The sequence below is a fragment of the Halichoeres trimaculatus genome, unplaced genomic scaffold (genome assembly GCF_033239565.1).
Source record: "Halichoeres trimaculatus isolate MK-OKI-2021-1 unplaced genomic scaffold, fHalTri1.1 fHalTri1_scaffold_11, whole genome shotgun sequence".
Taxonomy (NCBI): Eukaryota; Metazoa; Chordata; class Actinopteri; order Labriformes; family Labridae; genus Halichoeres; species Halichoeres trimaculatus.
In genome coordinates, this window is record NW_027437189.1 from 16,644,750 (window position 1) to 16,671,152 (window position 26,403).

Consider the following 26,403-nt stretch of genomic DNA (forward strand, 5'->3'; position numbering starts at 1 on the left):
TTTGGCCTTGCTGCCAAAAAACTTTGCCATGGCCTTTTTTTAAAAAAAAAAATCTGTTTATTTTAGATCTTCTTGTACTTCCCTCCAAAAATAATCTTCCAGAAGCTTCAATGTTTTGTGTCTTATTTTTCAGTGGTTTTTTTCCAGCCTTACTTCCTAATATTTACATTAATAGAAATACACTTTTCTTTTATTGTTTTTTACCTCTACCTAAAACAAAACTAAGAAAAAAAAGTCAGAGGCCTAATCTTCTTTGGTGTAACTATGTTATGATTTCTTCTCCTAATATTACTGTGTTTAAAAATGTGCTTGTGTCACACATCTTATGTTTATACCATTGTGCACAACTCGCAACTCAGTTTTGATAAACTGAAGGATTGCTAGATATTCTTGGAACTATTTCTAACTCCTCAAAAGCATAATTCATGTGTGGAGATTCTTAACCTGCCAGTTTACACCCTCACACTTGGATGTGTGAGGAGACTATTTGCATTTCTTTAACAAATTCATAGTTAGAAGAAGTCCCTTCCTGAGTTGATATCCCCCCCAATGTATTCTCAAATTACAAAGCAATTTAAAATCTCATTAAGATGTGCTGATGGATAGGGACATGTCATGTACACACCTGTATGGTAAATTAAATATTCAATTCACTGATTTTGTGTGTTCCTAAAATAAGATTTCATTAACTTGGAGAAAAGGAGGATTTTCATACATGGAGCTGAAAGACCTTGCAAAATAAATGTATCACACTTCTACTACACTAGAAATGAAAACATAAAATGCAGTAAAACAGAAAGTCAAAAGAGATACATTGATGTGAAAGAAAATGTTCTTCTTTAAAACTGCTGGCCTGGATTAGGCAGTAACTTGGTAAATTAATATGTCATTTTAATTTGATAAATCTGCTGTGGAGCAGTATGGCTCATCCCAGAGAATGAGTCCTTCGACATTGTTGGTATAGATTTAAAAAAATGGCATAACCATTTTAATTTGGTCTTTGAAGGAAATGGGAACATTTCTGGGAAACTCTTGGTGTTAAGAAGACTTTCTGATTGCTCTCGTGTTCACAATAGGCAAAGAGACTCAAGCTGCAGAGTTACAACAAAACTACACTTCAAGTCCATCTTGTAGCTGCATCACATCAAGTGTCCAGATCAATTTGGGCACAATCTTTCTGTTCCTTACCCAGAACGAAGAAACCTGCATGGCCATAGGTTCAGTGAGAAGCACAATTACAGCACTTTATTGTTCATAAATGCTTGAGTGAAAAATAGGAACAAAACAATTATGCACAATTCAAAGAACACATATTGAACACAATTCTCTTTTTGGAAAAAAGGCTTTCACTTTAGTGAGTTTCAGTGTTGTGGTTACTGTCCAGCCTTGTGGGGGGCAAATGAACGATTCAAAATGAAAATGGAGCGCAAGAACAGTTGAGTCAAGGCTAATGAGCGTAAGGCTGCAAGAAGTTGAAGTTTTCTGTCAGAACAAAATTTAAAAAAATGTCAAATTAAAAAAATAAATCTAATCAAGGTAAAGCATAATGAAATCAACTCTATTAATTTTATTTATATATAGATATATTATTTTGCAAAAAAGAACTAATTTTTGTCGAAAAATAAACTTGAACATAAAAAATTAATACCAGCCACCAAAGCAACACCTATCGTTAAGCATACCAATGTAGAACATATGAGGCTACCTTACACATAGGTAATAGCAAATATTTAAGGGTACATGTACGGCAACATGTGTCCAAACACGTCTAAAAGACTGTACAAATTTACATGGCCCATCTTAGCAGAAGGAAAAATGAAGGATTATCAGGCCAGCTCAAAAGCTTCACCCCACAAGTCAATATTTGAAGCCACTCTTTCAGCGGCTAAAGGAACAATAAGAAGTCCTTACCTCAATGTTATAAAGTATATAGAAGGCAAAAAACTTTCTATTTGTTTGGTGTAACTTCACTTCAGTCTGCGAGCCTCCCCTGACTGGAGGACACACATTAAAACTTTGTTTACAAATCTTTACATCAATCTTAGCTGCGTGTTGAGTCCTGCTTCTAAATGTCATTGGATGGCTTGTTTTGAGTAGACTCAGATTGAGGTCTCTTATTACTCCCTCCTTCACACACACCCAGTGGAACCAGGTGTTACCCTTCAGTTCAAACGAGGCAGATTTGTTGGCGTGGATCAAACTTCAAGTGTCTCTCTGACAGTGAGTTTGGAGTCAGTCAGACCTGCTGTTTGCCCAGTGGAGCTCTGTCCCGCCCACTTCTAGCAGACGATGGTACAAACTTAGGAATAATGATGGGCAGTGTGTCTCTTCCTCCTGAGCCCTCTGTGAGCCCAAACCCGTTCTCTACGTGGCCCTCTCCCTCCTCCTCGTCATCATCTTCTTCATCATCGTCGTCGTCGTCGTCATCATCTGACAAATCATCTAGATCTGAAACTATCTTAGACCCTGTCCTTGATTCACTTCTCTCTTTAGCTCCAGTAAGCTGTTGGTTACCATGGAGACGTACCTCTCCCTTTCGGTCCTTGTTATCCCTCTGCTGCTCTTCGTCATCACTGTCAGAGTCAATGGCGATGGGCTCAGAGAGGTCCAGAGGCATTTTCTGTGGTAAGGTGCTGTTGATTGTCTTGGTTTGGTCTCTGCTGGCACTGTTGGGTTGGGGGGCAGACTGGGTCACTTTAGTACCTTCCACAATTGGCTGTCCTTTTCTTGGTGGGGCCACGCCACCATTAGCAGCAACAAGCTCTTTATGTCTCCGCAGAGCCTGCTCCGAAAGCCCCATATGTGCTCTGGATGTCCGCCTCTCGTTTTGTTTGCCTTCAAACACACTGTCATGGCTGAGTGCTAACTCATGTCTTACTTTGCAGAGTTCATGCATACTGAACCCGAGCAGAACGTCAGCATTTTGAGTTTCACATTCCTGCACACATTTCCTCCTTTTGTTGACAAAGTGGCTCGAGACGTCTGACTTCCACAGCCACAGACTGGCTGCGAGCTTCTCCACCTCCCGTTGCGTGGGATACGGTGCTTGATTGAAATATTTAGTCAGAAATGCCTTTCTGGTTTCATAAGACTCGTTTTCATGTCCTTTGGGGTCGATAGCCAGAGTCACAGGCTCATCAGAGTTCTCTACAAATGAAGGTGGACTGTTATAATCCCGTGGGTGGGCCCTTTCCCCAGGAGGCCCATGCCTCCTCCGTTTTGGTGCGCTCGTGTCAGTGTTATCAAAGCTGGGCCGTTTCAGAGAGCTGCTCTGGTTCTGACTGACACGTGGAGAATGAGCGACACGGCTCTCCTGCCCATTCTGGGACTTCCCTACACCTCGACAGTGCACCAAGTGAAGAGTGATGGTGGAGGCAGTCATGTTGCTAGTATAAACCCCCAAGCAATGAATACACTTGTAGGTCAGTTTCTTTTCCACAGGGTGGACTGTCTGAATCACCTGGTGCCTCTCTCTCAGGTGGTGGGCCAATGAGTCAGAGATAGGGCCCTTGAGAATTGAGAAACAAAGAGGACAAAGCGTCTTCCCCACATCCCTCTTGTAGGGCACAGAGGCCTGAGGGATGCTCTTCGTTGGTGCACTGTCAACGGTTGCTAAAGGTGTTTTGGGCGGATGCTGAGGCATTAACCTCTTTCCTGACAAAAGGGAAGCAGATAAGGCCGACGGGACAGAGGTGGAGTTGTTGTTTTGAGCGTGAAATGCCACCGACTCCTCCGGGGCGTCTTTCATGTTGTAGGTAGTCACAATCAACTGGACATTTTTGGGAGTACCCTGCTGCAGAGTGAGGTCAAAGGTCAAGGGAGAATCTGTTCGTGGGCCGACGCTCTCATCTGGGTGGGATAGTCTCATGTGAGCCACCATCTTCTCCACATCGTTGAAGGTTGCGCGGCAGTGTGGGCAGGACAGACCGTGGATCAACATGTGGTTCAGTAACGTGTCACTGGGGAGATAGCGGTTGCAGTAGAGACACTTGCTGGTGAAGTTGTGGATTTTCATGATGTAGTTGGCCACAGCAGGCACCTTCTCTGCTTTGTGCTCCTTTTCAAAATGAGAACTGTACACATTCTCCGGGAACAGCTCATTACAGATGGTGCAAATTTTCCACTTCTGTGTGTAAGACGTGCCCAGAACTGAGGAGCCACCTTTCTTAGCTGTGACAGAAGCTACTGTAGTAGCTGCTGCCTGCACACGAGAACCCAGGGGGTTGGATTTGAGAGAGGAGGAACTCACCACAACTTGACCCCTCAGGTTGCCTCCAGAAATAAGCTGCTTTGCTGCGTGCGACTGCTGGGGCACAGAAACCTGGGCATTGCCTGGTAAAGTAACTCTAACCTGCTGGTTACCAATAGAAAATGGCTGGGTGTTTCCTGCTTTTAATCTAACTGCATCGTGTTTTAATCCCGCTAAAAGACTGGAGTTGAAGCCTGTCTTTGTTGGGATGACAACTCGACTGAGCTGCTGTGAGCCTGGTGTCCTGGTAGTAGCCATTACAGCACCTTTAGGGCCCATCCCAATGATGGTTTTGTCACCTTGTGTTTTGGGGGGGCTCATGATGATTGGTTTGGGGCGGGGGACTATGACACTGGTGTGCCCTATCATGGCAGTCACCTGGTAACCAATCCGCTCGTGGTCCTCGATTACATGTTGAACAAGTGCCTCATAAGTCCTTGGGACAAACAGACACTTCTTGCAATGAATCTGGTTACTGTTGACATTGTTTGTTTTAGTGTCTCCTGGTGGTCCAGCTGTGCCACCGTTCTGAGCGTTTGTCTTCTCTCCTGGTTTTGCAATGTAGGGCTGGGCTACTTGCTGGAAATGTTCCCGGTAGATATGCTTTCGCACCACATTGTACAAAGGGTCCCTGTAGGTGCACTTCTTGCAGTAGTACACAGCCTGTTCCACACTGTCCCCAGTCCTCTTCAGCATCCCATCTTTCATCATGATCCCTCCAGCTCCTGCCACCATCCCACCGGCGCCCTGCCGCACGGCATTATTTGGCATGTGGAAAAGTTTGATGTGTGTTTCCAGAGTCTTTTTGTTGCCATTGTAACAGCAGTAGGGGCAGTTAAGCAGGATGTTGTTCTCAAAGTCCTCACTGTGGACATTGCGGAAGTGGCTCTTGTATGCAGAGAAGTACTTGGATGAGAAGAGGCAGCCAGTGCAGCAGAAAGGTTTTGATCTGTAGTCCTGGAGACATAAAGGTAAAACAGTTTTAGATTTAAAAAGTTCTCCACGAGTATCAAAACTATATCATTCTAACTTTAAACATTTTTGTCTTTTAAAAACCACATATTCATAATTATGTGACAGGGGTGAGTGTTGTGTATCACAAACCTGGACTTTGGTATGTGAGGGTTCCCACATGCACACATCATCCCAGGTTGTGTGCTTTATGTACACATCTGGAGGAGTATAATCTTTGTAGTCCTAAACAACAGGAGCAACAAAAACATAAAGAAAATTACAAGAAGCTCATGAAATCAGGAGAATACATTTAAAACATTCAGAGGAATTGGTTTAGTTTTCTTGCTTTGAGGTGATTGCAGATTTCTAGTTGAAGTGTTCATAGAATGGTAAGGTGTTGAGGTAAACTTGACAGCTCAGTATGTTGGTTTCCAGGACAAGATTGAATGACGCAGTGTTACTAACAACAGATGTAATGCTTAATTAAATTACATTGAGTTTATTGTGAAGACCTTTAACATCATCAGTGAGGTTCCATGATAAAACCAACCTGTTCAAATCATCTGAATCACTTCAGCAGAAGTTCCTTTGTACAGAGCAACCTGATACAACATTCACAGCATCCTTAAATCCATTGTTTGCTCTGGTTAGTTTCTGCTCTGGCTCAGACTGGAATCTACAGTGACAGGTTGCTAGAACCATGGTACAACCACACTGTGGATCTTAATGCCATAAGAGGACGGATGCTCCCTGTTTTTTATTTGCTGTTCAGAGGAAGAGACACTGCATGAGCTTGGCTAACAGTGTTAAGTGGATGAACATGCTATGGCTTACAGGGACTGCTTTGATGAGGAAAGAACCCTTGGTGTAACAGACCAAGGGGCAGCAGCATACCAGCTGAGAATCCTGTGGAACTTTCCAGGACATTCTTTCAGATTTTTCGTTAATTGTATTGAGGCTTTTCTGTTTAAATAAACTGTAATAAAATAAATAAGTGAACAGGATAAGTACACATACTCTTGTCATCTGATAAGGAATGTTTAAACATAGACACAAAAAGTGTTTCATTCAAACAGTACGCAACAGATTTGTTGACCTGCACAAACCCAAATTCATCCTCTGTCGTCTTGTTCATCAAGCAAAATCTGAGGGATGAGCACAGAAGTGAATTGCAGAAATGTGTCATTGATTTTTTCAGTTTCAGATGTATTACCAAAGGAATTTTTACTCATATCTCTATATTGAATATGGCTGAAAGCTCTAATAAGTAACTTCTTAAGCAAAATCAGGAGCACACTCTTCAAGGCCATCATGAAAACACCGACCTACTGGTGCTGATGATATTGTACCCACATGGTTTTTGTAAGCACAGCAGCATAGACCTGAGTTAAATAGATCTATCCTATAGATTGGCACTTTGTCACTCATATCTGATCTAACTTTGAGTCTGTAGTCTGAACTGATCTGGACACCAGGATAGGACTGATTCATCTCTGTCACTAAGTATGTGTCATATGTGTCACTTCTTTGGATAAAGTTCACAAATTGTCCACATTTACACAGCACCACCTTACTGCTGAACCATGAAGTCTCACAGTGAGCCAAAGGAAATGTCAATCCCATTTCCTACACTGATCCTATAATCAAACCAAAACATGTCCACTATAGCTGCATGTAATCCAATAAAAACACCTCTCAAACCAATGATGTTAATGGCATTGGGTGTATTGCGGGAGTAAGAGTGTTAAACTTTTATATGCAAATGTATCAATAAAAAGTAGAGTTGTCTGAGCATGCTCACCTCTAGATGATCTCTACAGAACTCCAAGCCAATGTCTCCGAGGACCTTTTTAACATTTTTTCTCGCTTTCCGCAGACTGCCCAGGTTATTGACAGGGAGCTGGAACATCCTGTCCGCCTGGATTGAAAAGACAGACACATACTGCATGTTATCAACACTAGGAGGGCATATTTGGACAGGTGTCTGTTAAATGAACTGCAAGTCAGTTTGCTGCACTCCATTTACTTTTTCTTGTATTCAGGCAAGTGTGCAGAAAGTTTTCACAACTATAAGTATACCATTTATACTGTAAGTCTTTCTGACTGAAGCACATGATGGAACACGTTTACATATTCAACATGGTAGGTAACCATAGAACTGAGGTGAAAGTACTGCTTGACAAAATACACAGTGTTTAACACATTGCAAAGAAAATAAACATGTTGGCTGCAGTCAAGCTCATCCTTACAATCAGTTTTAAGTGTTTTCTTATCAATATTAATGAACATGAGAAGACAACAGAGCTGCAGACACAGCTGGAGCCCTCAGTGAGTGTTTGACATAAACGTTTACAGAGTGTAACTGATCATCAGAGTGGATTTTCACATCATTATTGTCAATGTTCTCGTCCTCCTTTGACACTGAAAAAGGAAAATCTTGATCAAACCCCTTTTGGAAACACACTACACTGATGGCTTGATGTCTTTTAAGAATAAGTACAGGCTTTTTTGCTTTACTGGCATCAGACAGAGATGTCTTATAGCTAAGAGTTTAGTGTGGCTTTATTCAGTCACTACAACAAGTTTGACAACTAGTAATTGTCACATCACTTGCAGGAGTAATGAGACTAAAAGGGGTAAAGTTGTTGCCTGAAAGATGATCGGGTCTGTCTTTATGATACATGAGGATTGTGGCAACAACAGCTCTCAGGCCTAGTTTCTTAACCCTGCAATATTTGGCAGGAGCCCTCTGACATCAACTCCACCAGCACCAATGAGACAAGACAAAAAAATCTTTCTCACAGTTTAGTTATTCATTTCTAGAATTTACCGCTATTTTCAACTAACCACTGAGTTGATCAGCACAAGCCGATGCTGTTGATACCAAGAGTATAATCACTCAAAAGCTCCCGTAATTGAATCTGCGCCAGCCTCATCCATTCATGTTTGCTTACAGGTAGGTGATACACTGACTCTGCCTGCAGACGCTCAGTTTTCTGAGTGCTCTGATGAAGGACACACCTGTACTGGGGTGTAAGAGAAATTTATCTATTGTAGTTTTATCACTGGCGATGCAAACCTGGAGAATCTTTGTCAAGACAATACACTTCCTGCTTGTGATATTGCACATGTAAATAGGCCTGTCAAGATAATCAACAAATTATTTAACCGAACGATAAATAAAAACGTCCTCGGTAAGTTTGCCAGCCTCGATAAACTGACACGTGCATGAATGTTTGTTTTCCTCCTCTCTTTCCACCAAAGAGGCTGAATAAGAAGATGGCTCACTACGTATATCTTTCCTAACATCGGGGTGCATAGGTTCTATAGCGGATTTGTAGCGGAGTGAGCATCTGTCAAAAATGCGATCTTTGGGGTGAAGACGGGGCTGCTTGCGCGTACACACGGAGAGAGCTGAAGCGAGCGTCCTGAGGGGTAAGGAGGAAACACGTTAATATGAGTGATGGCACAAAAGATACGGTTCTTAAGCCGCCTGCCACAGTCCCAGTGTGGGAATACTTTGTTTTTTATCAGAATGAACAAGGCGTGAGCTCATGAACACCAACGAGCTGATATGTCGCATTTGTTTGAAAATAGTGGCGACGAAGAAGAAGAAAGGGAGGTGCAGCGGAGCCTTGTTCTTTGACAGTCCGCTTTCACTGAGGCTTTGGTCTGCAAAGTAAATAGAAATAAAAGCACCAAATGGTGGGCGCTCAAAGACAGCGACATTGCCAAAGAAATGCAGCCCTTCAATACAGTTAAAAGCCAGAAATTTTAAAAATGTTTGACAGACAGTACGGATTGACTGGGAAAAAGTACATGTTACAAACAATTCAGGAACTGTATAAACTCCCTTTTATTTAGGCTATAGTTTTTATTGTTGTTGTTTTTTTGGAGTTTCGTTTTTTCTTCAGAGACAGGGTCTATGTTTTATTGTTTTTGATTAGTATTAATAATTTTCATTGACATGTATTTTTTTCTAAAGGAGAGTCCATTTCATTTTCATTGTATTTTTTTCTATTTCTTGTTTGTTAAATTTATTATATTTTTTGTTTAATTTATTTTATTTAAAAGATCCTGACCTTTTAATTACAGTTAAATACTCTTAAGAAATTAAAGTTTCTTGCTTTTGATATGGTGTACTCACTTTATTGTCCCATTTATCATAATTACATCAATGAAAAAATGGGAAAAAATCAAAATAATATTGACAATAATATTTTGGAAAATTATTGTCTAGCAAAATTTGTTATCGTGACAGGCCTACATGTGAACTTGCATTATTAAGCTCTAGCGCAAAGTGAATGTTTCAAAGTCTCCATTCAGATCAGAGCTCATTGTAGTGAGGTCAAAGGTCACTTAAACATGATGGCATATAGGCAGCTCAGCCACAACAAACTATCCCAGCGATCAACTGAGCCTCTCTCCTTCCTTAAACACCAAAAAAAAGTTCAGATCTGTGTGAATGCTCCGAGGGCTGCTGGTTTGATTGAATTGCAGACGCTCCTGTCCACACACCTGTATGCAGCTCTCTCTCCAACATCTGCAGTCTTTCTGTCTACAGTCAGGGAATATGTTGGACATACACCCTTGCCCACTTCCTCTCTGTCTTTCCTTCCTGCTTCCTCTCACTACTCATGGATGGCGCTAGAGAGCCGCTCCATTATGTAAGCCTCCCTATACTCTGCCTGCCCCCTTTTTCTCCCTGCCTCGCAATACCATCACAGAATGGCGCCTCCTATTGAGTCAGCAGTAGCCTCTACAATATGTCTGCAGTGGAGGAGGAGGGGGAGGGAAGAGGAGGGGAGGAAGGGAGGCGAGGAAGGGAGGCGAGGAGTGAGGGAGGAAGGCATGTTGCAAGGGGAGGGACAGAAGGAGCAAGAGAGTTCAGCAAAAGGGGGTGGATGAGTGTGAGCGTGGGGGAGCGTGTGGGTGAGGGAGCCAGGAGGAAGGGTGAGAGAGGGGAGGGGAGCAGAGCGAGAGAGGGAGTGTGAGGGGAGAGATGAGAGGAAAACAGTGAGGACAGAGAAAAGGAGGAGAGAGCGAGCGACGGAAGTGGAGGGGGAAGGGGGAGGAAGGGAGGTCGGACGGGCAGGCTTAGAGGAGTGGAAGGGAGGGAGGGTGGGTGGGTGGGTGAGGGAAGAAGGAGGGGGAGTAGGGAGAGAGAAAATGAAAGGGTGAGAGAAAAGGGGGGCGATGGAGAGGCAGGGAAGGGAGGGGAGGGTGGAAGAAAAGAAGAGGAAAAAAAGCCAAGGAGAGGCTGAGTAGGAGAGAAGGGAGGGAGAGAAGGGATAGGAGAGGGAGAAAAGGCAATAGGAGGCTGCTCTGTTGAGGGCTGCTGGCAGAACACAAGCTTACCCCTTCAAATGTGATATGAGAAAGAGAAAACAAGAGGCCTTCAGATCATCAAACACATATTGCTTCATGATCTTTCTACTGGGACGTCATGGTGACTTGTGTTCTAGAGTAATAACGCTTTTCCCACCTTAATGTGAGTCTGCTGATTTCTTCTGAAGGTAAATGCTTCAGGTGACATCCAATTACTAAAAGTCAGACAGGTTGCTAGTCAACTGGGGTTAGATTTTTGTTTCAGTGTAATCACGCTCTGTCTGCAGCCCTGAACTGTAAAAGTGGAGGGTTGTCTTAATGTGAGGTTAATGTGTCTGTTGATGCTGGTGATGACCCTGATTTTAACCATACACATGTCCTGGTCAGGAGGACGCCCCCTCACCTGGATCAAACACACTGTTAATGCATGAGGGATGAGACAAAATGTCAAAGAATTTACAGTCGTCTTGACTTGCAGTATACAGTTACTGTATCACTAGTGCCATATAGAAATATTTCTATGCATACCTCCATTTAATGTGACTCATTTCTGCATGATTCCTAAAAGAGACATTAACCTTGCACTTTACCTTTAAGGGGTTTTCCGTACTATTTGATTGGGTGCATCATTATATTTTAGCAGTGCAACTTGACAGTTATCGCTGTACCGCGATGTTACCATTATGTGATTAAAAGTGTATTGATAATCATAATGAATCGTACAGCAATTTACCTGTGAATTCACAACCCAATCACAGCCTATGTGTCACCTGTTTCACCATATTCAGGTATATATGGTTTGATTATTCAAGGACAACTTTCAATAGCCAAATGATTCATTGGTTATACTGATACACAACCAGTCTGTGCCTGTGACTGGGAGTCGTGCGTCCCTTATAAACAAACACAGAGTACAGTAATGTAGATGTACGTGTATTATTCGTAGCATTTCAAACATTTACTTGTAAAAAACTGCCGCTGCAGCTTCTTGATCTCCACACAGAAGCGATGAACTGCGTGGTGTTGTGGATCTAATCTGTGGTTAACATCTGGCAGTATCTACATCGATAGCTTTGGCAGGGAGCTACTGCCGATGACAAAGAATGGGGACAGCGCGCTAACTTAGCATGCTAAGCTAGCAAACTCGCACCCACAACATGGGCTGTTCGAGAACTAACACTGCTATTTCTGACCTTACTTCTATACACAAATGAAAAAATACAGATAAACCCATCTCATTCAATTGGAAGGTAACGCTGAACGCCCCTGACTTACAGAAACAAGTTGCCTCACATGTACTTCACCACCACCACCCATCGCATCCCCGCAGGTAGCCACGGCTAACACCAAACTATCTCGTTTGACGGTTGTACCCTGCTTCATGACAGCCAAGTTTACCTGCTTTCACATCCAGCACTCCCGTCTGAGTGAAATGTGTCACTTCAGGCTGACAGAGACGGTGTACAGACTTCAACCAGATATCCCAGCAACGTCGTTATCCTTCCAGGTGACAGTTAACGTCGGTGGGTAACGTTGGGACCAGACAGCCGGCCGTCTTTCTATCCTCCAAACCAAACTCCCCCTCGCCGACACGGGCTGTCTTCCTCCCAGTGGTCGGCAAACGGGACAAGAAAGCCTCCGCCACTCATTAGAAAATCGAGACGTCCATCCCTTTTTGTGATGAGGACAGATCTCTGCCCTGATGCGTGCCCACTCTTTTAAATTAATTGCCCAAAGTCTGCCTAATATTGCCTAGCAGCCGATAACGCTTTGCCTCTTCCCCTCACTGACAGACAATACACACATCCAGCCCAGAAACTGCCCTATCCAAAATGGCGCAAATAAAAGGGGCGGAAGTGACATCCACTTGATTAGCATAAATAATCTCATTGTGAGATCCCTCGTGAGCCAAGCTCAATAAAAGTCTTAATTGGTCTGTTAATCAGCTTGGCCAATTAAGATCTTGTCTATATAGAACCACATTCCTTTTCGATCCGTAAAAACCGCAGTGGACCTTTGGTTCGGTGCTGTCGGGACTGAGGGGTAAACAGCAAGCAGCAGCAGTTACCAGTATTAACCGGCAGCGGGCGTACTTCCAGAGTGGGGCCTTCAAATTTGAGCGCATGCGTAGTTGGGCAACATCTGGTGTCCACCGCCTCCCCTGCAGAGGGTCGGATGTACTGAGATCTGCTGAGACCCAGCACAACTGAAGTGATATTCACCCATTGGTTTGGGCCAACGCTAGGTGGCGCTGTACTATTCATTATGTCTCCAAAATGACCTGGACTGTTTTTCTGTTGGGCTGGCCTAATAAACAGCACTGATTATTGGCACCAAATTAATGACAACACATCTAACCATCAAAGAAATAAAGCTGTTCTCCCTGAGTTAGTTTTAGCTCAACTCAAGTACATTATATAATTTAGAAATGATTTTAAAGTTCCTTACATGCGTTTAAAGCTTCTCCTCTCCATAGATGGCAGAACTTCTTTCATTTTTATGTCAAAACTCTCAAACTCTCTGCCATTGGAGGTCAAACCAACAAGCTCTCTTTTTGATTCTAAAAGTAAACTTAAGACCTACCTTTTAAGTATCAATTCAAAATAATAGACATATTATTGGCTTAAACAAAATGTAAATTACAAGTATTCATTTTTTTCTTATTTTACTAGTTTTAACAGATATTGCTGGATTCTATGCATTTTATGAATTCATTTTTTCATCATATTTTTTGTATATATATATTTTTTCATTGTTTTGATTGTTGCTTTTTTCTCTCCTGCAAAGAATCATCGTGCACCACAGGTTTCTGTGTATAAAAGATGCTGTGAATAGTTAAGCTGATTTATTATTATCATCATTAATATTTTTTGTTTTTGTGAAGTAAATATTTAAATGTGGGTCTATTCGGAAATTAATCATGTAATAAACAAACCTCTGAATGCTTACTTAGCAACTTTCATACCAGAAAACATGATTTCCCCTTTCATAGCCCTTCAACCATTTCTAATGATGTGGCAAAAACACGCTGTTAACTGATTTTCTGACTCATCTTAATTCACATTGCTGTGACCTCTGTATACATTACTGCAAAACTTTAACTCCCAAGATTAGATATGGCAATAAAAGGCACCAAAGGATACGTCCGTGGACGAGGTTAGTAATGAAATGTGTGTGCTCATCATGGCAAGTGTGATATAATTATTGTTTTTTTGTTTTAAATGAGAAATACAGGCTAATACTACATCAGTAAATTTTTTTAAAAAATGCAAATGATTCTGCACAGAAAATATCATATGTGAAAATCTGAGACAGCTATATTCACCGAAAATCCAATAAATAGACTTAATAAACGGAGCAAACAATACAATCTGTTTATTTCCTACAATCACAGTTAAAGCAAATGAAGTTTTATTTAAACCCATCTGACGACTGTATTCACAAAGTGTTCAAACTGCTGTCTCGGCTGGAAATAATGAGAAACTATGTAATATACAAAAAATTACTGATTAAGATGATGGAATGTAAAGCATCATGTTTCTTCAGCATTTCAGGTATTTACAGACAGAAGGCTTTAAATTTAGTGCTAAAGGTCCGTCTCAACAATCTCCATCATGTTGCTTTCTGACCATCATCAGGTTAGACTTTACCATCTATAAGACTCTGATCCAACTATTTGTTCAAGACAACAAATTTGATATAAAATGAATAGTACAAGACTTTGTCATGTCCAAACAGTGATCATGTTGTGGCAAATAGTGTAAGCAGTCCTTTAGCAAATGACACAATCTCGTTTCCTCCAAGTTTGGACTCTCCATAAACTCGATCCACAAAAGAAATGGGAACCTGTTAGGAGAGGAAAGCAGAGAGACATTATCAAGTCAGTGGATGTTTAGGGTAGATAATGTTTCCTGTCAGTCCTACTTTATTGGTACCTCTCATAAAATAAAAAAGGTTAAAAAGATATTCAACATTATACTCAAACTGGATCTGAATTAACAGGCTTGTTGGTCCACATTTCAAGAGCCTCTGTGTGGCTTCAAGGGGCTGCTCAGGGGTAGACTTGCGAGCAGGTAGACATGTACCAAAAACCAGAGGGTCTAAGTCAAACCCCAGGATGGACACATCAAGGATTTTGCCTCTGCATATTGGGCACATGCCCTATCAACTGAGTATAAAGAGGGGGTATCGTAATTTTTCTAGGCTCTTTACTGTCTTTCCTTTGATTGGCCAGCCCTCCAGAGGCCTGTCTGGGGCAGGCCTTGGTGTTTTAGGGCCCATCCTCCAATGTGTCATGAACCAGTTGGGGGGTCATGATGCTTTGACCTCATCATTTCAGTAAGTCTCATGAATATCTCATGCTATATTTAGAACTGACCATTTTCAGCAGTTTACAGACATTCAGAGATCTTTTTAACATACAAATATGTGGTAATTTGTAAATCTTCACACGTTCAGTATGAACATCAAGCACTGTTTGGAAAGCAGACTACCCCCTCTTTAACTGGTGCCACATATTTACACATTTCTAAAAATTTGTTCTCAAAACTCAGAATTGTAATTACTTTATTTGGGGATTGTATTAAAACTGCCAAAGATTATACAGGTGTAATAAAGTGGGTTCTGGGTGAGTATTTATACTCGCCTAATAGTGCTCCCACAGAACTGTAAAAAAAACTGAGTGCATTCATTTAGTGGTAATATCAATTACAAAGATCCTCACTTCTCCAATTGTGTAGTTGAGCTGTCGGGCGCGGATGATCATCTCCATCTGGAAGACATACCCCTTAGAAACACACCGCTCCACAAGATTCTCCAGAACCTCCTTTTTATACAACCTGAAGACAGTGAACACAAGCAGCACGAGTGTAAGACAGCACGCCTACCAGCACTCACAAGTCTTACTCCAGCAGCACTTGTCTCACCACACACACACACACACACACACACACACACACACACACACACACACACACACACACACACACACACACACACACACACACACACACACACACAACACTCACCTGAAGCTGCCTGTGAGATCTGAAGCACCAGGTCTCAACAACACTTGAGTCAAAAAGTTGGCCCCCCGACTGTGAGCCAAAAGGAGACAGAAAGAGAGAAGAAGAATCAAACCTCAGGCTCTTTCCTTTTAAAATCAGAATCTGACTTGTTCTCCTGTTGGGTTGTAGTTACCTGATGAGTTTCCTGCGCAGGTCCCAGCCGTATACACCTCCATTCCCTTTGTAACGAGTACCAGACACCAGGTCGTAATTACCCTCCTTCTGCTTTCTGACAACACAGACAACATGGCCATAACTTAACACCTCTCTCATGTCTCATTTGTGTTCCTGATTCTAACTATAAATTTTGTTTCTTTATAAATAAGATTAAGTTGTAAAAATATAATGAGATGGCGAGAGATACTTACTCAATAAATTCTGGAATAAATTTGGGCTGAAATAAAGAAAAAATTACAAGATTACAATTTTTTTTCCTAAACTATATGTGTATTCAATCAATAATTCCCATCAAGCAGACTAAAAAAAATTCAACATTGGCAATATACGGACGAAGACCTCATATACAAATACCATTAGTATAGAATAGAATGTTCTTGATTAATCCACAAAGGGGAATTCAGAGTCACAGCAGCAGTGCAAGAAATTTTGTAGTGCTAAACATCCAAGAATATATAAATAGAATAGTATTATAAGTGTCAACTAGAAAAAAAAAGTCCATCAGAGACGAGACATTCTCCAGTCAGCCTCCACCTCTACAGGGTCCAGGACTGAATTGAACTTCTTCACCAGTCTGTTTAGTCTCACTTTCCTGTATCATGTCCACTTACAGCTGCTAAAATCCTCCCAATGCAGCGTTTGTGTCTGATGTCAACTCTAATGTCACCAATGTCTGTCACAATTTGTTTGCTGTAAGGAATACAATCTTCATTTTTTCCCCAAAAAAATAATTGAGGGAAGGATTATGAAAATAGTCACTAACTTATCAAATGTTAGTTTGAGGCTAAGAAATAACTTTGTAAACAAATCTACACGATGAAATGTGGTACACTGCTGAGATACAATGAAAAGTGTTTCTGCTCACATGATGGGAAAGATCTGCATCCATTATGATGATGAAGTTTCCAGAAGCATGTTTCATGCCATGGATGTAGGCCGTGCCTTAAAAAAGAAGAAAAAAATCATCAGTAACTAGCAAAGGCCTCTGGGATGAAAACATTAAGTCTTCACAAAGTTTTCCACGTACCAAGGCCTAATTTTTTCTCTCTTGGTCGCAGCAGCTAAGAAACAGTGAGGAGAGATTAGGAAGATGCATATAGATCATCAGCAATCTTCATTTACTGAGACTCAATACAGCAAACTGAATCAAAACTTTAGGTTCAAAATCTATTAAGATATTTAAAAATATGAAAAACTCTTTAATACATGATGTAAGTCTTTTTTTGAGATGAACTTGGCGCCATCATTAGGCTCTGACTGGTAACGTCACCAAACCTTAAACTTACTATCTTCTCCTCTCCATAAATCTTCTGCAACTGCTCTGCCACCTCCAGTGTCCCATCTGGGCTTCCGTCGTCAATAACAATTATCTCGTAGTTGTATCCACTGAAAGGACAACAACATCAAGGGTTGTAAGGATTATTCTATCATTTTATATATTTTTTTAATCGTTCAGTTATCATTCGTGGATTAAGCGGCTTCACTTGAAATTAAGAAGTTTCTTGTTGGCTGGCAAATCTGGGAAACAAATGTTTAAACCGGAGCTGAGACTCTCTCCTTCTAGTTTAGTGACAACTCATCAGTAACTGGCACAGCAGTGGTATGAGCTAACAGCTAGCACTTGTCGAGCCGCTTAAACGTCACCTATGAACTCACCTTTCACCGAAATACTTCACAAGAAGCCAAACTATCAAAGGCAAGTTTTCCCTTTCGTTGTAAGTTGGTAACAAAATTGAGTATTTGTCGGCTTGCTCCTGCTGTTTTTGTGAAGTTTTTCTGCCAGCCATGTCGACACTCTTTAAGTCCACTGGCAAAGTTTGATGAATTCACCACAATATCCTGTAAAATCTCTTCAAAGTAAATCCGGTAGTAGCATTACTACAGTCTATCCACTATCCAAATGAACTCCTTTTTCACTTAGTTGATTTTTCACCACATCACGTAAAAAAATGAAGACATTTTAGATAACAGAAGACACTTTGATAAACTGTACTGCGGCAAACTTGGCATTGTAGCGTAGTTTGACTGTTATTATGATTAAATTTGCATGTTTCCCCAAAAGATCGTTCCTACCGATTTACTTAATTATTTTTCTTATTATTTCTATGACATGATTAGCCCCTATTTGACAGGGGCTGTTTATTTGAGGCTCAGAGTAAGGACGAAATTAAAAGTGGTGCACATTTATTTTGAAAAGTTATACTTCATAGTGGTTGCTTACGCTAGCTTTTTAAGCGGCTTGTGTGCGCTTCAAAATAGAGGCCTAGGGAAACAATTGCCTCTTCCTCAAGGTTCCGAAAAACAACCATGACATTTTAACTTCCCATGCATGGATTATGGATGCATGTGGCAATATTTTTACCTGAAATGTTTTTATTCTTTTAAGTGCAAGAAAAATGTCTTCAATTAATCTTTTTTAAATCTCCATTTGTGTTCATAAAGTTTACAGAAATATCCACTGCAGTGGACTACATGCATGAATTATGGATGCATGTGGCAATATTTTTACCTGAAATGTTTTTATTCTTTTAAGTGCAAGAAAAATGTCTTCAATTAATCTTTTTTAAATCTCCATTTGTGTTCATAAAGTTTACAGAAATATCCACTGCAGTGGACTACATGCACCTGAGCATGTGAATTAGAATATCTTTTTTTTTGTTGTTGTTAGTCCATGAATAACTATTTTTTTGTATGCTTTTTAAAACATTTTAACACATTTTTACACATTTTAACTTTGTGTTGGAACTGCACCTTACTAGGTTTCCCCTCGGGCATTAATAAAGTACTTTGATTCTGATTCTAATTCTGATACTCGGTGCATGATGTCCACTTCAGTCGACACATGGTTAATCGTCATTTACTACTTATTTGACACAAAATTTTCAAAATAATGATAGTTCTCAGATGTTACTGTATATCATCGCCATTCAAGTGTGGCTGTCTGGCGGCTTGGACTCTGAGAAGATTTGCATGCAGTTACAACAACTGACCACTGAATAAACCTTGAAGAAGTGGAGCAGCAGAGAGCACACTAAAGGCTAATATGCAGTTCCACCATAGAGACCATTGTATTTAGGAGAAATGGACTTTAGCGGTCCACTGCTGTGACCACTAAACATCAGAGGAAAATGACTATCAGTTCTTTTTGACAATACATCAACTGTTTCTTTTGAGGCCCAGGAAACCTTGAGGTTGGGTACCTTCTCTAAAGTGGGCTCCCCTCAAGTTATTCAAAGTTAATTTCAAGATTTCCAATGAAAAGAACAGCAAAATTCATATAAAAGCATTACACTTTCTTGTACCTTGGGAAAGTTTTTGAATCTGATGCTGCAAATGTATGAAAGCCTCCACATTATTAATAGAAACATCAAGCAACAAACAACAATATTCATTTAAACAGAAAAATATATAGTTAAAGGAACCACAAGAACACAAGCTGCCCATTATACTTATTGTACATAAAGCATTTGCAATTTTTTACATTTCTCTTTTAATTTGTAATTAAGCCAGAGGTAAGCCAGAATGCAGTGTCAGTATATCCAGCTACTTCATCTCTTCAGATAGTCATGAAAAGAAAAAACATTACACTCCTTAAGACACATAATAATGAAAGTTTATTGACAAACCTCAAAATACATAAATTTTGTACATTTTAAAAAAACATCCAATCTCTTTCACACACTTGTACACACACACACACACACACACACACACACACACACACACACACACACACACACACACACACACACACACACACACACACACACTGTTAAATTTCTCTACCCCTCCCCAAAGGAAATCAGAAGATGTAAACGTGAATTTTCAACAGGAATAGTATAAAATATTATACATGAATAACTGTATACAGTAAATATAATAAACTATGTAGTAATAATCTTAAAATGACCACAAACATTCTCACAGTTTCATTTATACCATGGAAAAAGACACTTTTACACCATGGATTATGCTTTTTCGTTATCATTGAGGCAGTTAAGGTTAGCAAATGAAATAGGTAGAAATGTTCCACAGATGGTTAAACTACTCAGCATCGATACAGTGCATGAATACATAAAGTAACAAAAGGTTTCAGTGCGAATTTGGTGCAGGAGACGGCACTTGACTGATCCCAAAAGTAAAGTATTTTCCTTTCTTTTGCCATCCATCCATCTTAACACTATTCTATGACAGAAATGTTCTTTTGTTTTCTTACATCCTTTTGTTTCCTTTTTTATGGTCATAGAACAATTGAGGGTCAAATGGAAAGATCCTTCCTTTTTTGATGGATCCTGAACAGCTTCACCTCCAGTCAGTGACAAGTTCAACACACCAAACCTCTTCAGTCGAGCTTTTCAGACTCCATTTCAAATCTGTTGTTCAGCTCCAAAGGAACCATAGTCATTTCAAACAGATGTCCAGTCTCATTCCTGACAGGTGCTTCCTGCGTGTTGATACCCACTCAGGGCTCATAGCCATAATAAGCATCTTCTGCATCAAGAGAGCACACATAAAGAGTGAATACAAAAACAGTTTTATGTTATCAAACGTTCAAAGTATTTCATTTTGATGACCAATCAACTCGCCTTTGAAATTATTCAAATATGTAATGTTTCTTAATCAAATTAAACTGTGTGTGTGTCATTTTAGTTGGCAGACTTTACCTTGTCGGTCTGTTTGCTGGGGAACTCCTCGACAGCCTCCACTGCTGTCACACACACCTGGTGGTCCAACCTCGCCCTGCTGACCAGGAGGTCCAGGTGTCCCTGGGGGTCCTTGCTTTCCATCTTCTCCTTTGGAACCTGGGATTCCCAGCTTGGACTCACCTGGAGGACCTGCAGATATAACACAGAGCACACACACGCATGCATCATGATAAGAAATCAGTGGAGGGAAACTGACTAATTATTCAATGTACAGCATTAAGATACCTGCAAACCCTTTGACTCCTGGGGGCCCCTGGATATTGGTCCCTACATCACCTTTCTGCCCTGGCAAACCTCTTCTTCCTTAAGACAAGAAAGAGCCAAATCAGAATAATCAACATATATTGTGAAATTTGGTCCTTACAGCAGGTCTTTGGCTTCTCAGTACGACAGCTGTGCTCAACAGATGCTTGATAAATGGGAATTTTCAACAAACCATCTCCATCGTCTTACCCTGCTCTCCTGGGTATCCACCCCTGCCCAGTCTCCCCCTTGGTCCGACATTTCCCTGGGTGCCCCTGCCGCCAGGTGGGCCTCTGGGCCCTGGTACACCCGGTTCACCTGGAGGCCCCACTGGCTCTTCAATGGGTTTCGGCTTTCGACTTATCTCATTAATGAAACTATCAAGCTTCAAAACTTCCTCTGAAACACACACATGGTTTCAGACAAATGGTCACACCCAGACTAATTCAAAGCTGGATGAGTTATCAAAATATTAAAATAATGTTATATACAGTATGTCCACATTTTCGGATGTACTCACTGTGTACCAGTTGTTCACAGGCTTGGGTGACCAGCTGGTAGATCATGGCCATAGACTGAGGCTCTCCCTGTAGCAAATGAGCAGATTCATCAGCCATTTTTAAATCAGTGCATTCACCGAGTGAAAAGACTTAACTTTCAAAAAGATGTCAGTGTTGCAATGAAGGATAATGGCACTGATATGACCCACCTTCTCTCCTCGCTCTCCTTTATTCCCTGGTAGACCCTGTGAAGTAAAAGATACATAAGCAGAAACATACATAAACGATCTGGCATGTCTTCATTTTATTGCAGTTTACAGTATCCCACTTTTTGCACTGCATCACGTTTGATCTTGAACTGAATAACTAAATAAATCACAGTATACTTGTCATTTTGCTAATGTGTTTGCATCTTTTTCTCACATCTGAAAATATGAGAGTGGCTTAGTGTCTGCAAATACAGCTGTCAGATTTCACATGCTCCCATGTTTACTGTGAATGTTTAGTACACAACAGATTGTGATGAGGAGCTCTTTGTCCCTCTGTTCTTACTGTAGGTCCCACAGGTCCTGAAGGGCCCCTCTCCCCCACAGACCCTGGGTATCCTGGCATTCCCTGGAAACCCTTTGAAACGCAAACAGACAGATCGATGTGATGAACAACAAACAAATGACAGAACAGATGGATTGATGTACGGTCATAGAGCCAGTCCCTGAGCTCTGGAGGCGATGACACACTCACAGGGGAATCATCAGTGAGTGAGAAAGACAGTGTTTTCACTATGAGACAAACACTGTGTCTGGCTCTACATTCAACTATTGAGGGGTTCATTCCTCTTTGGACTTTGACTCAGAAAAGTATCCAGACTGTGGTAACAAGACACTGGAGTTTCATACTGGAGTGAGGAGACATAAGAGACTCAAGCAAGCGTATCACTCCTGAGTTTTATAGAGCTATTACACCATCGAGTTAAACATCTGTTCATTTTTATTGAACAATAAAAATGGTCATGATCATTAAGGGTTTATCCCTTTAACTTTAACAGGGATATTATTCAACAGGAGAAAATAAACTAGTTTATCTGACAGCAATAAAACCACCCATATCATTTATCTACATATTCATTCCGTTATATGCGAGGCTGATTACTCTAAGTCCCAGGTTAATATACGTTTATTTCTATAATTAAGTTGATTAAAAATGAATGTGCATAAGATTCCACAATCATATACTGATGTATTAGTTCACATTAACCAACAAAACAGGAATAATACTAATGCAAATGAACAAAGAAAACAAATGAACTGTGTCAGCAGAAATGGTTCCTGTGTGTTGAAACAAGATGCAGAGTATGGTGTAAAAACAAAACGTAATGACGGTTCTTGATTTCGTAGGTCGTTGTGTATCTTGTCAAACTGCATCCCATTAAACTTTAATAGCCAAAATCCCACATTTTTTCCTTTAATGATTGAAGGAAAAAATGTGGAGTTTTTGGCCAGAGGGTGGTGCCAGAGACAGGCTTAAACCATAATGAAAAGGTAGGGGGTCAATTATCAGTATGTGTAATATGTCTTTGTAAAGTGCAAATTCTGCCCTGTTGGTGGCACAAGAACAAAAGTGCATCAGCCCCAAAATTTAGGTATAGAAAACTCCTGCAGCATGTTCAAAGTTTTCCACAAGCAAAGTCAAATATAAGTGCATTCACAGCCTTAAAATGACTCCTACCCTAGGTCCAGTGAGGCCAGGTCCACCAATGTTACCCTCCAGTCCCCTGATGCCCTGTGAAACGGAGCAGAGAGGTCGATGAAGTCAGACGGTGGTACAGTCATTGTTTAAGGGAGCTATAAGGGAAGCAGCTGACAGTGACTGCTCACCTTTGGTCCTGGAATCCCCTCTTCACCTTTTTGACCTGGAGGCCCTGGTCCACCCTTCATAAAAACACATGGTCAGGAGAAGAGCAACAGGAGACAGATAAAAGGTTTGGACAACAAAATGAGAAAGAAGAATTTCTATATTTTTATGACTTCACTGTTTCACATTACACTCACCAGAACACCTGGCCGTCCAGGTTCCCCCTTTTCCCCTCTTGCACCTGGGGGACCCTTAGGAAAGTGAAAGATCATTTTAAAATATTAACTAGATTTGTAATACAAGCAGGAAACACACACCAGAAAAACATCAACCACTATAACTGTCCACAGGTAGATATTTGAAGCTAAGATGGTTACCCACCATTTTTCCTGACACGGCTATGCCTCGAGGCCCTGCACTGCCCAAGGGTCCAAGACCACCCTCAGGTCCAGACTTCCCTGGAGGTCCCACTTCCCCCTGAAACACAGAGAAAATCACTCATGGACATCTGAATGTTGCTTGAAAATAAAACATGATCTTTAATGCATGTATGCCATGCCAATACAGAACTCCTGTTTATTTCCATCTTTTTAGCTGAGACACCAACCGTCTTCAAACAAAACTTTGACACTAAAGGCTACACAGGCTCCACCACACCTATCAAAATGATCTGATAAGAAAGTCATACTGGATACCCAGGCATCTCTTTGAGGTTACAGGCTAAAACATTGCTTCCTAATAGTAACTGGTTCCACTGACTTTGTTTAGGTGAACAAATGTGGTTTAGCATCTCAAAAGTTAAAGAAGATCATCCTCATTTGTGTCAAACTTGGGACTTTTTTTTGTTTGTTTTACTGTGTTTAAGATTTATTTAACCAGGAAAGCCTCATTGAGATAAAACATTATTATTACAAGAGAGTAATGCATCATCCTTCACCTGGTAATAATATTATCAAACCCTGCCATAACCATTTTGGGTTGCTTGTTTTCATGTTTTTCTACTCTTATGCTGTAAAATAAAATGAAAAAATCTTGTCTTTGTCCTCCTTTTTTCTGGAAAATCTCAAATGTTTTGCGGTGGGTTGTGATAATCTTCGGCTCTAGAAAAAAAATGTTTTGATGCAAAATCAACTAAACTTCGAAGGAAAAACACATCCCTGTGTTGATGTGCAAACCCCACAAGGTATAAAACACAGCAAATTATTTTTTCTCACCTTTTGGCCTAGCTCTCCCTTTTCACCTTTCTCACCCCTTGGACCTGGTCTTCCCTGAGGGAATGAAAAGAATTAAATTATAACATCAAGATTATATAAACAGAGGTTATTCAGTAGTCTTGGCCTGTGTGGGGTCTTGTGGAAACATACAGCAGGTCCAGGAGTCCCAGGAGCTCCAGGGATATCAGAGGAACAGGTACAGGTGTATGCCGGGGCAGGACAGCTCTCCTCATCTCTCTGAAACAGAAAGACAGCACTGAGTATAAAAGCATTGGGTAAACCTTTAGTCACTTGATCATCTATTGTACTGTAGTATATCAGCCCATATGAATAACTGACAGGAACAGGAAAAATGTGCAGTCTAATGTGTGAGGCAAGGGTTATTATTATTTGTTTTACATGTTAATTAACATTAAAAATGTCTGTCATGGTTTTAACTATTCAAAGTCAGCACTTACCTCATTAAACTTCTCTCATAGCCTCTAACACACTAATAACTCACAGTTTGCCCATGAAAAGAACTATGAAGGTAAATGTTTCTAATGATAGACTGACCACTCCAGGCAGGTCACAGCAGGTGTCCTCTGTAGCCCAAGTGTTGTTACAGACAATTTCAAAGGATTGCAGCTGGAACTAATAAAAAAATCAAAACACAGGATACAGACTGAGTAAAGATTTAATCAGGATGTGAAATTTATTGACAGGATAGACAGAGTTTGGATTTAGAATAAGATTACCGGTGCAGATCCACTATTTGGTCCTCTAGTCTTCACAAGCTTTCCCAGCATCTCAAAGCCATCAGTCGGCAGGTTGCCTAGTGGGCGAGCAGGCCTCTCACCCACATGCTGGCAGTCCACTGACAGGGACACACTCACCTGGCTGACAGAGAGGTGAACCTGCCGGGGGAAAGAAAATAAATGAAAGAATGTCAAAGGTAGATGACATTTCATTAAATCCACAATTCAATTCAATATATTTACATTACAAAAGTTTTAAACTGAGCTTTTGGACTATAACATATATTTATCAAGTGAAATGAAAGCCTGGAGTTTCTTAACTAGATTTATCTTCTGATAACTCTACATCACCCCTAACTAAAAGCCTGTCATACAAAGTCAAGTCTTTCATGTTTTACTATTCAAAGTATGAAGTTACAACTGCACAAATAATTTATAAAATTGGAATTTCATTTGATATATTGCTCCTGGTCTGAAAATGACGTGAAACTTAAAAAGAAATAGTGTTTTCTTTATAGTTAAGTAACAGTTGAGCTGTAGCACTCTGTATCTCACCTTGTGAAAACTCCCATAGAACAGTCTGTGGACCTGTGACTGATCAAAACTTAGTTTCTGTACTTCTCCCCTGTAGTCCAGACTGAAGTAGACGAGGTGCTTAGTTGTAGCTGTGACAAGCACAAACAAGAAGACATTCAGCAATTACTCAAAAACTACATTTTTAAAATGAGGAATTCTTAGATGCATTGCTTTAACAAAATAAAAAGGCACATTTACTAAAAAATGCAAATAGTGAGACTCATTTCTAGTGCCTGGAGAGGGGTAAAAACAAGATCATTTGTCTGAACATGAGAGAAAATAGACCTCAGTCTCCAGTTTGTGTGTAGGCAAGATGCAGAAATGTGACTCACGATCAAGCACGACCCCCATCATGGGCTGGAAGTCATTATCAGTGAGCTGCCAGAGGGCAAAGGGTTCCCTGGGTGTTTCCTGCAGCATGCGGAAGGCGATGCTGATGGTGTGCTCAGGGGAGAAGCCTGCAGGGTGGATGAACCTGGAAGGAGAGAGGAAGAAGTCTGTTTAATAAAGGCTGAGGGGATCTGCTTAATCCACTTTGGAGAAATGATCAGTGTTAAGAATGAGAATAGAGTCAAGATGTTTGAACCAGCAGCACAATGAGAGCTGTGTTTCAGATGGTTTAAAACTGTCAGGTTAAACCTTGATGAATGTCATCCCACAGTTGTCTATGGTTACAGATACATCTTTGTTTATTCAGAAGCACATGAGGATCAAATATGTGTCCCACACAACAGTAAAGTCACTGTTTTTAGATGTAATTCCAATTAAAATCAAATGGGGATTGTGCTGGGACCTCTGGGTG

General features: G+C 40.7%; 3 protein-coding genes across 4 annotated transcripts in view; all 3 read right to left on the reverse strand.

The window, feature by feature from the left end:
• Positions 1-956: 956 nt before the first annotated feature.
• adnpb (activity-dependent neuroprotector homeobox b) lies at positions 957-12,547 on the reverse strand. The gene is made up of 4 exons (XM_074681681.1): positions 11,930-12,547; positions 7,005-7,121; positions 5,354-5,446; positions 957-5,206 (listed from the first exon to the last, which is right to left on the reverse strand). Exons 2-4 carry the CDS (start codon positions 7,110-7,112, stop codon positions 2,237-2,239), a joined length of 3,171 nt encoding a protein of 1,056 aa, XP_074537782.1. The 5' UTR covers positions 7,113-7,121; positions 11,930-12,547; the 3' UTR covers positions 957-2,236.
• Positions 12,548-13,885: 1,338 nt separating this feature from the next.
• dpm1 (dolichyl-phosphate mannosyltransferase subunit 1, catalytic) lies at positions 13,886-17,618 on the reverse strand. The gene is made up of 9 exons (XM_074681574.1): positions 17,431-17,618; positions 17,061-17,160; positions 16,802-16,835; positions 16,640-16,716; positions 15,966-15,991; positions 15,731-15,826; positions 15,559-15,627; positions 15,255-15,369; positions 13,886-14,377 (listed from the first exon to the last, which is right to left on the reverse strand). The coding sequence occupies exons 1-9, from the start codon at positions 17,559-17,561 to the stop codon at positions 14,273-14,275; spliced, it is 753 nt and encodes a 250-aa protein (XP_074537675.1). The 5' UTR covers positions 17,562-17,618; the 3' UTR covers positions 13,886-14,272.
• Positions 17,619-19,455: 1,837 nt separating this feature from the next.
• Positions 19,456-26,403, reverse strand: part of LOC141799243 (collagen alpha-1(XX) chain-like) — a 33,810-nt gene continuing 26,862 nt past the window's right edge. For both annotated transcript variants that reach the window (XM_074681429.1, XM_074681430.1), the window contains exons 26-42: positions 25,934-26,076; positions 25,581-25,690; positions 25,026-25,184; positions 24,844-24,921; positions 24,439-24,525; positions 24,289-24,342; positions 23,456-23,551; positions 23,272-23,325; positions 23,098-23,151; positions 22,949-23,002; positions 21,776-21,847; positions 21,433-21,468; positions 21,244-21,310; positions 20,934-21,122; positions 20,706-20,783; positions 20,439-20,609; positions 19,456-20,265 (exon numbers count right to left, since the gene is read on the reverse strand). In XM_074681429.1, the coding sequence (XP_074537530.1) occupies positions 20,237-20,265; positions 20,439-20,609; positions 20,706-20,783; positions 20,934-21,122; positions 21,244-21,310; positions 21,433-21,468; positions 21,776-21,847; positions 22,949-23,002; positions 23,098-23,151; positions 23,272-23,325; positions 23,456-23,551; positions 24,289-24,342; positions 24,439-24,525; positions 24,844-24,921; positions 25,026-25,184; positions 25,581-25,690; positions 25,934-26,076 (1,531 nt within the window). In that variant the 3' untranslated portion in view covers positions 19,456-20,236. The remainder of the gene's footprint in view (positions 20,266-20,438; positions 20,610-20,705; positions 20,784-20,933; positions 21,123-21,243; positions 21,311-21,432; positions 21,469-21,775; positions 21,848-22,948; positions 23,003-23,097; positions 23,152-23,271; positions 23,326-23,455; positions 23,552-24,288; positions 24,343-24,438; positions 24,526-24,843; positions 24,922-25,025; positions 25,185-25,580; positions 25,691-25,933; positions 26,077-26,403) is intronic.

Bases quoted from the DNA above. Each gene is read 5' to 3' on its own strand.
- adnpb (XM_074681681.1), bottom strand. From the start codon at position 7,112: ATGTTCCAGCTCCCTGTCAATAACCTGGGCAGTCTGCGGAAAGCGAGA. The intron at 5,447-7,004 runs GTGAGCATGCTC...CCTGTTGTTTAG, and splicing joins TCTGTAGAGATCATCTAGAG to GACTACAAAGATTATACTCC. The intron at 5,207-5,353 runs GTTTGTGATACA...TTATGTCTCCAG, and splicing joins CCTCACATACCAAAGTCCAG to GACTACAGATCAAAACCTTT.
- dpm1 (XM_074681574.1), bottom strand. From the start codon at position 17,561: ATGGCTGGCAGAAAAACTTCACAAAAACAGCAGGAGCAAGCCGACAAA. The intron at 16,717-16,801 runs GTACGTGGAAAA...TTCTTTTTTAAG, and splicing joins AGAGAAAAAATTAGGCCTTG to GCACGGCCTACATCCATGGC. The intron at 15,827-15,965 runs GTAAGTATCTCT...CTGTGTTGTCAG, and splicing joins TTTATTCCAGAATTTATTGA to AAAGCAGAAGGAGGGTAATT.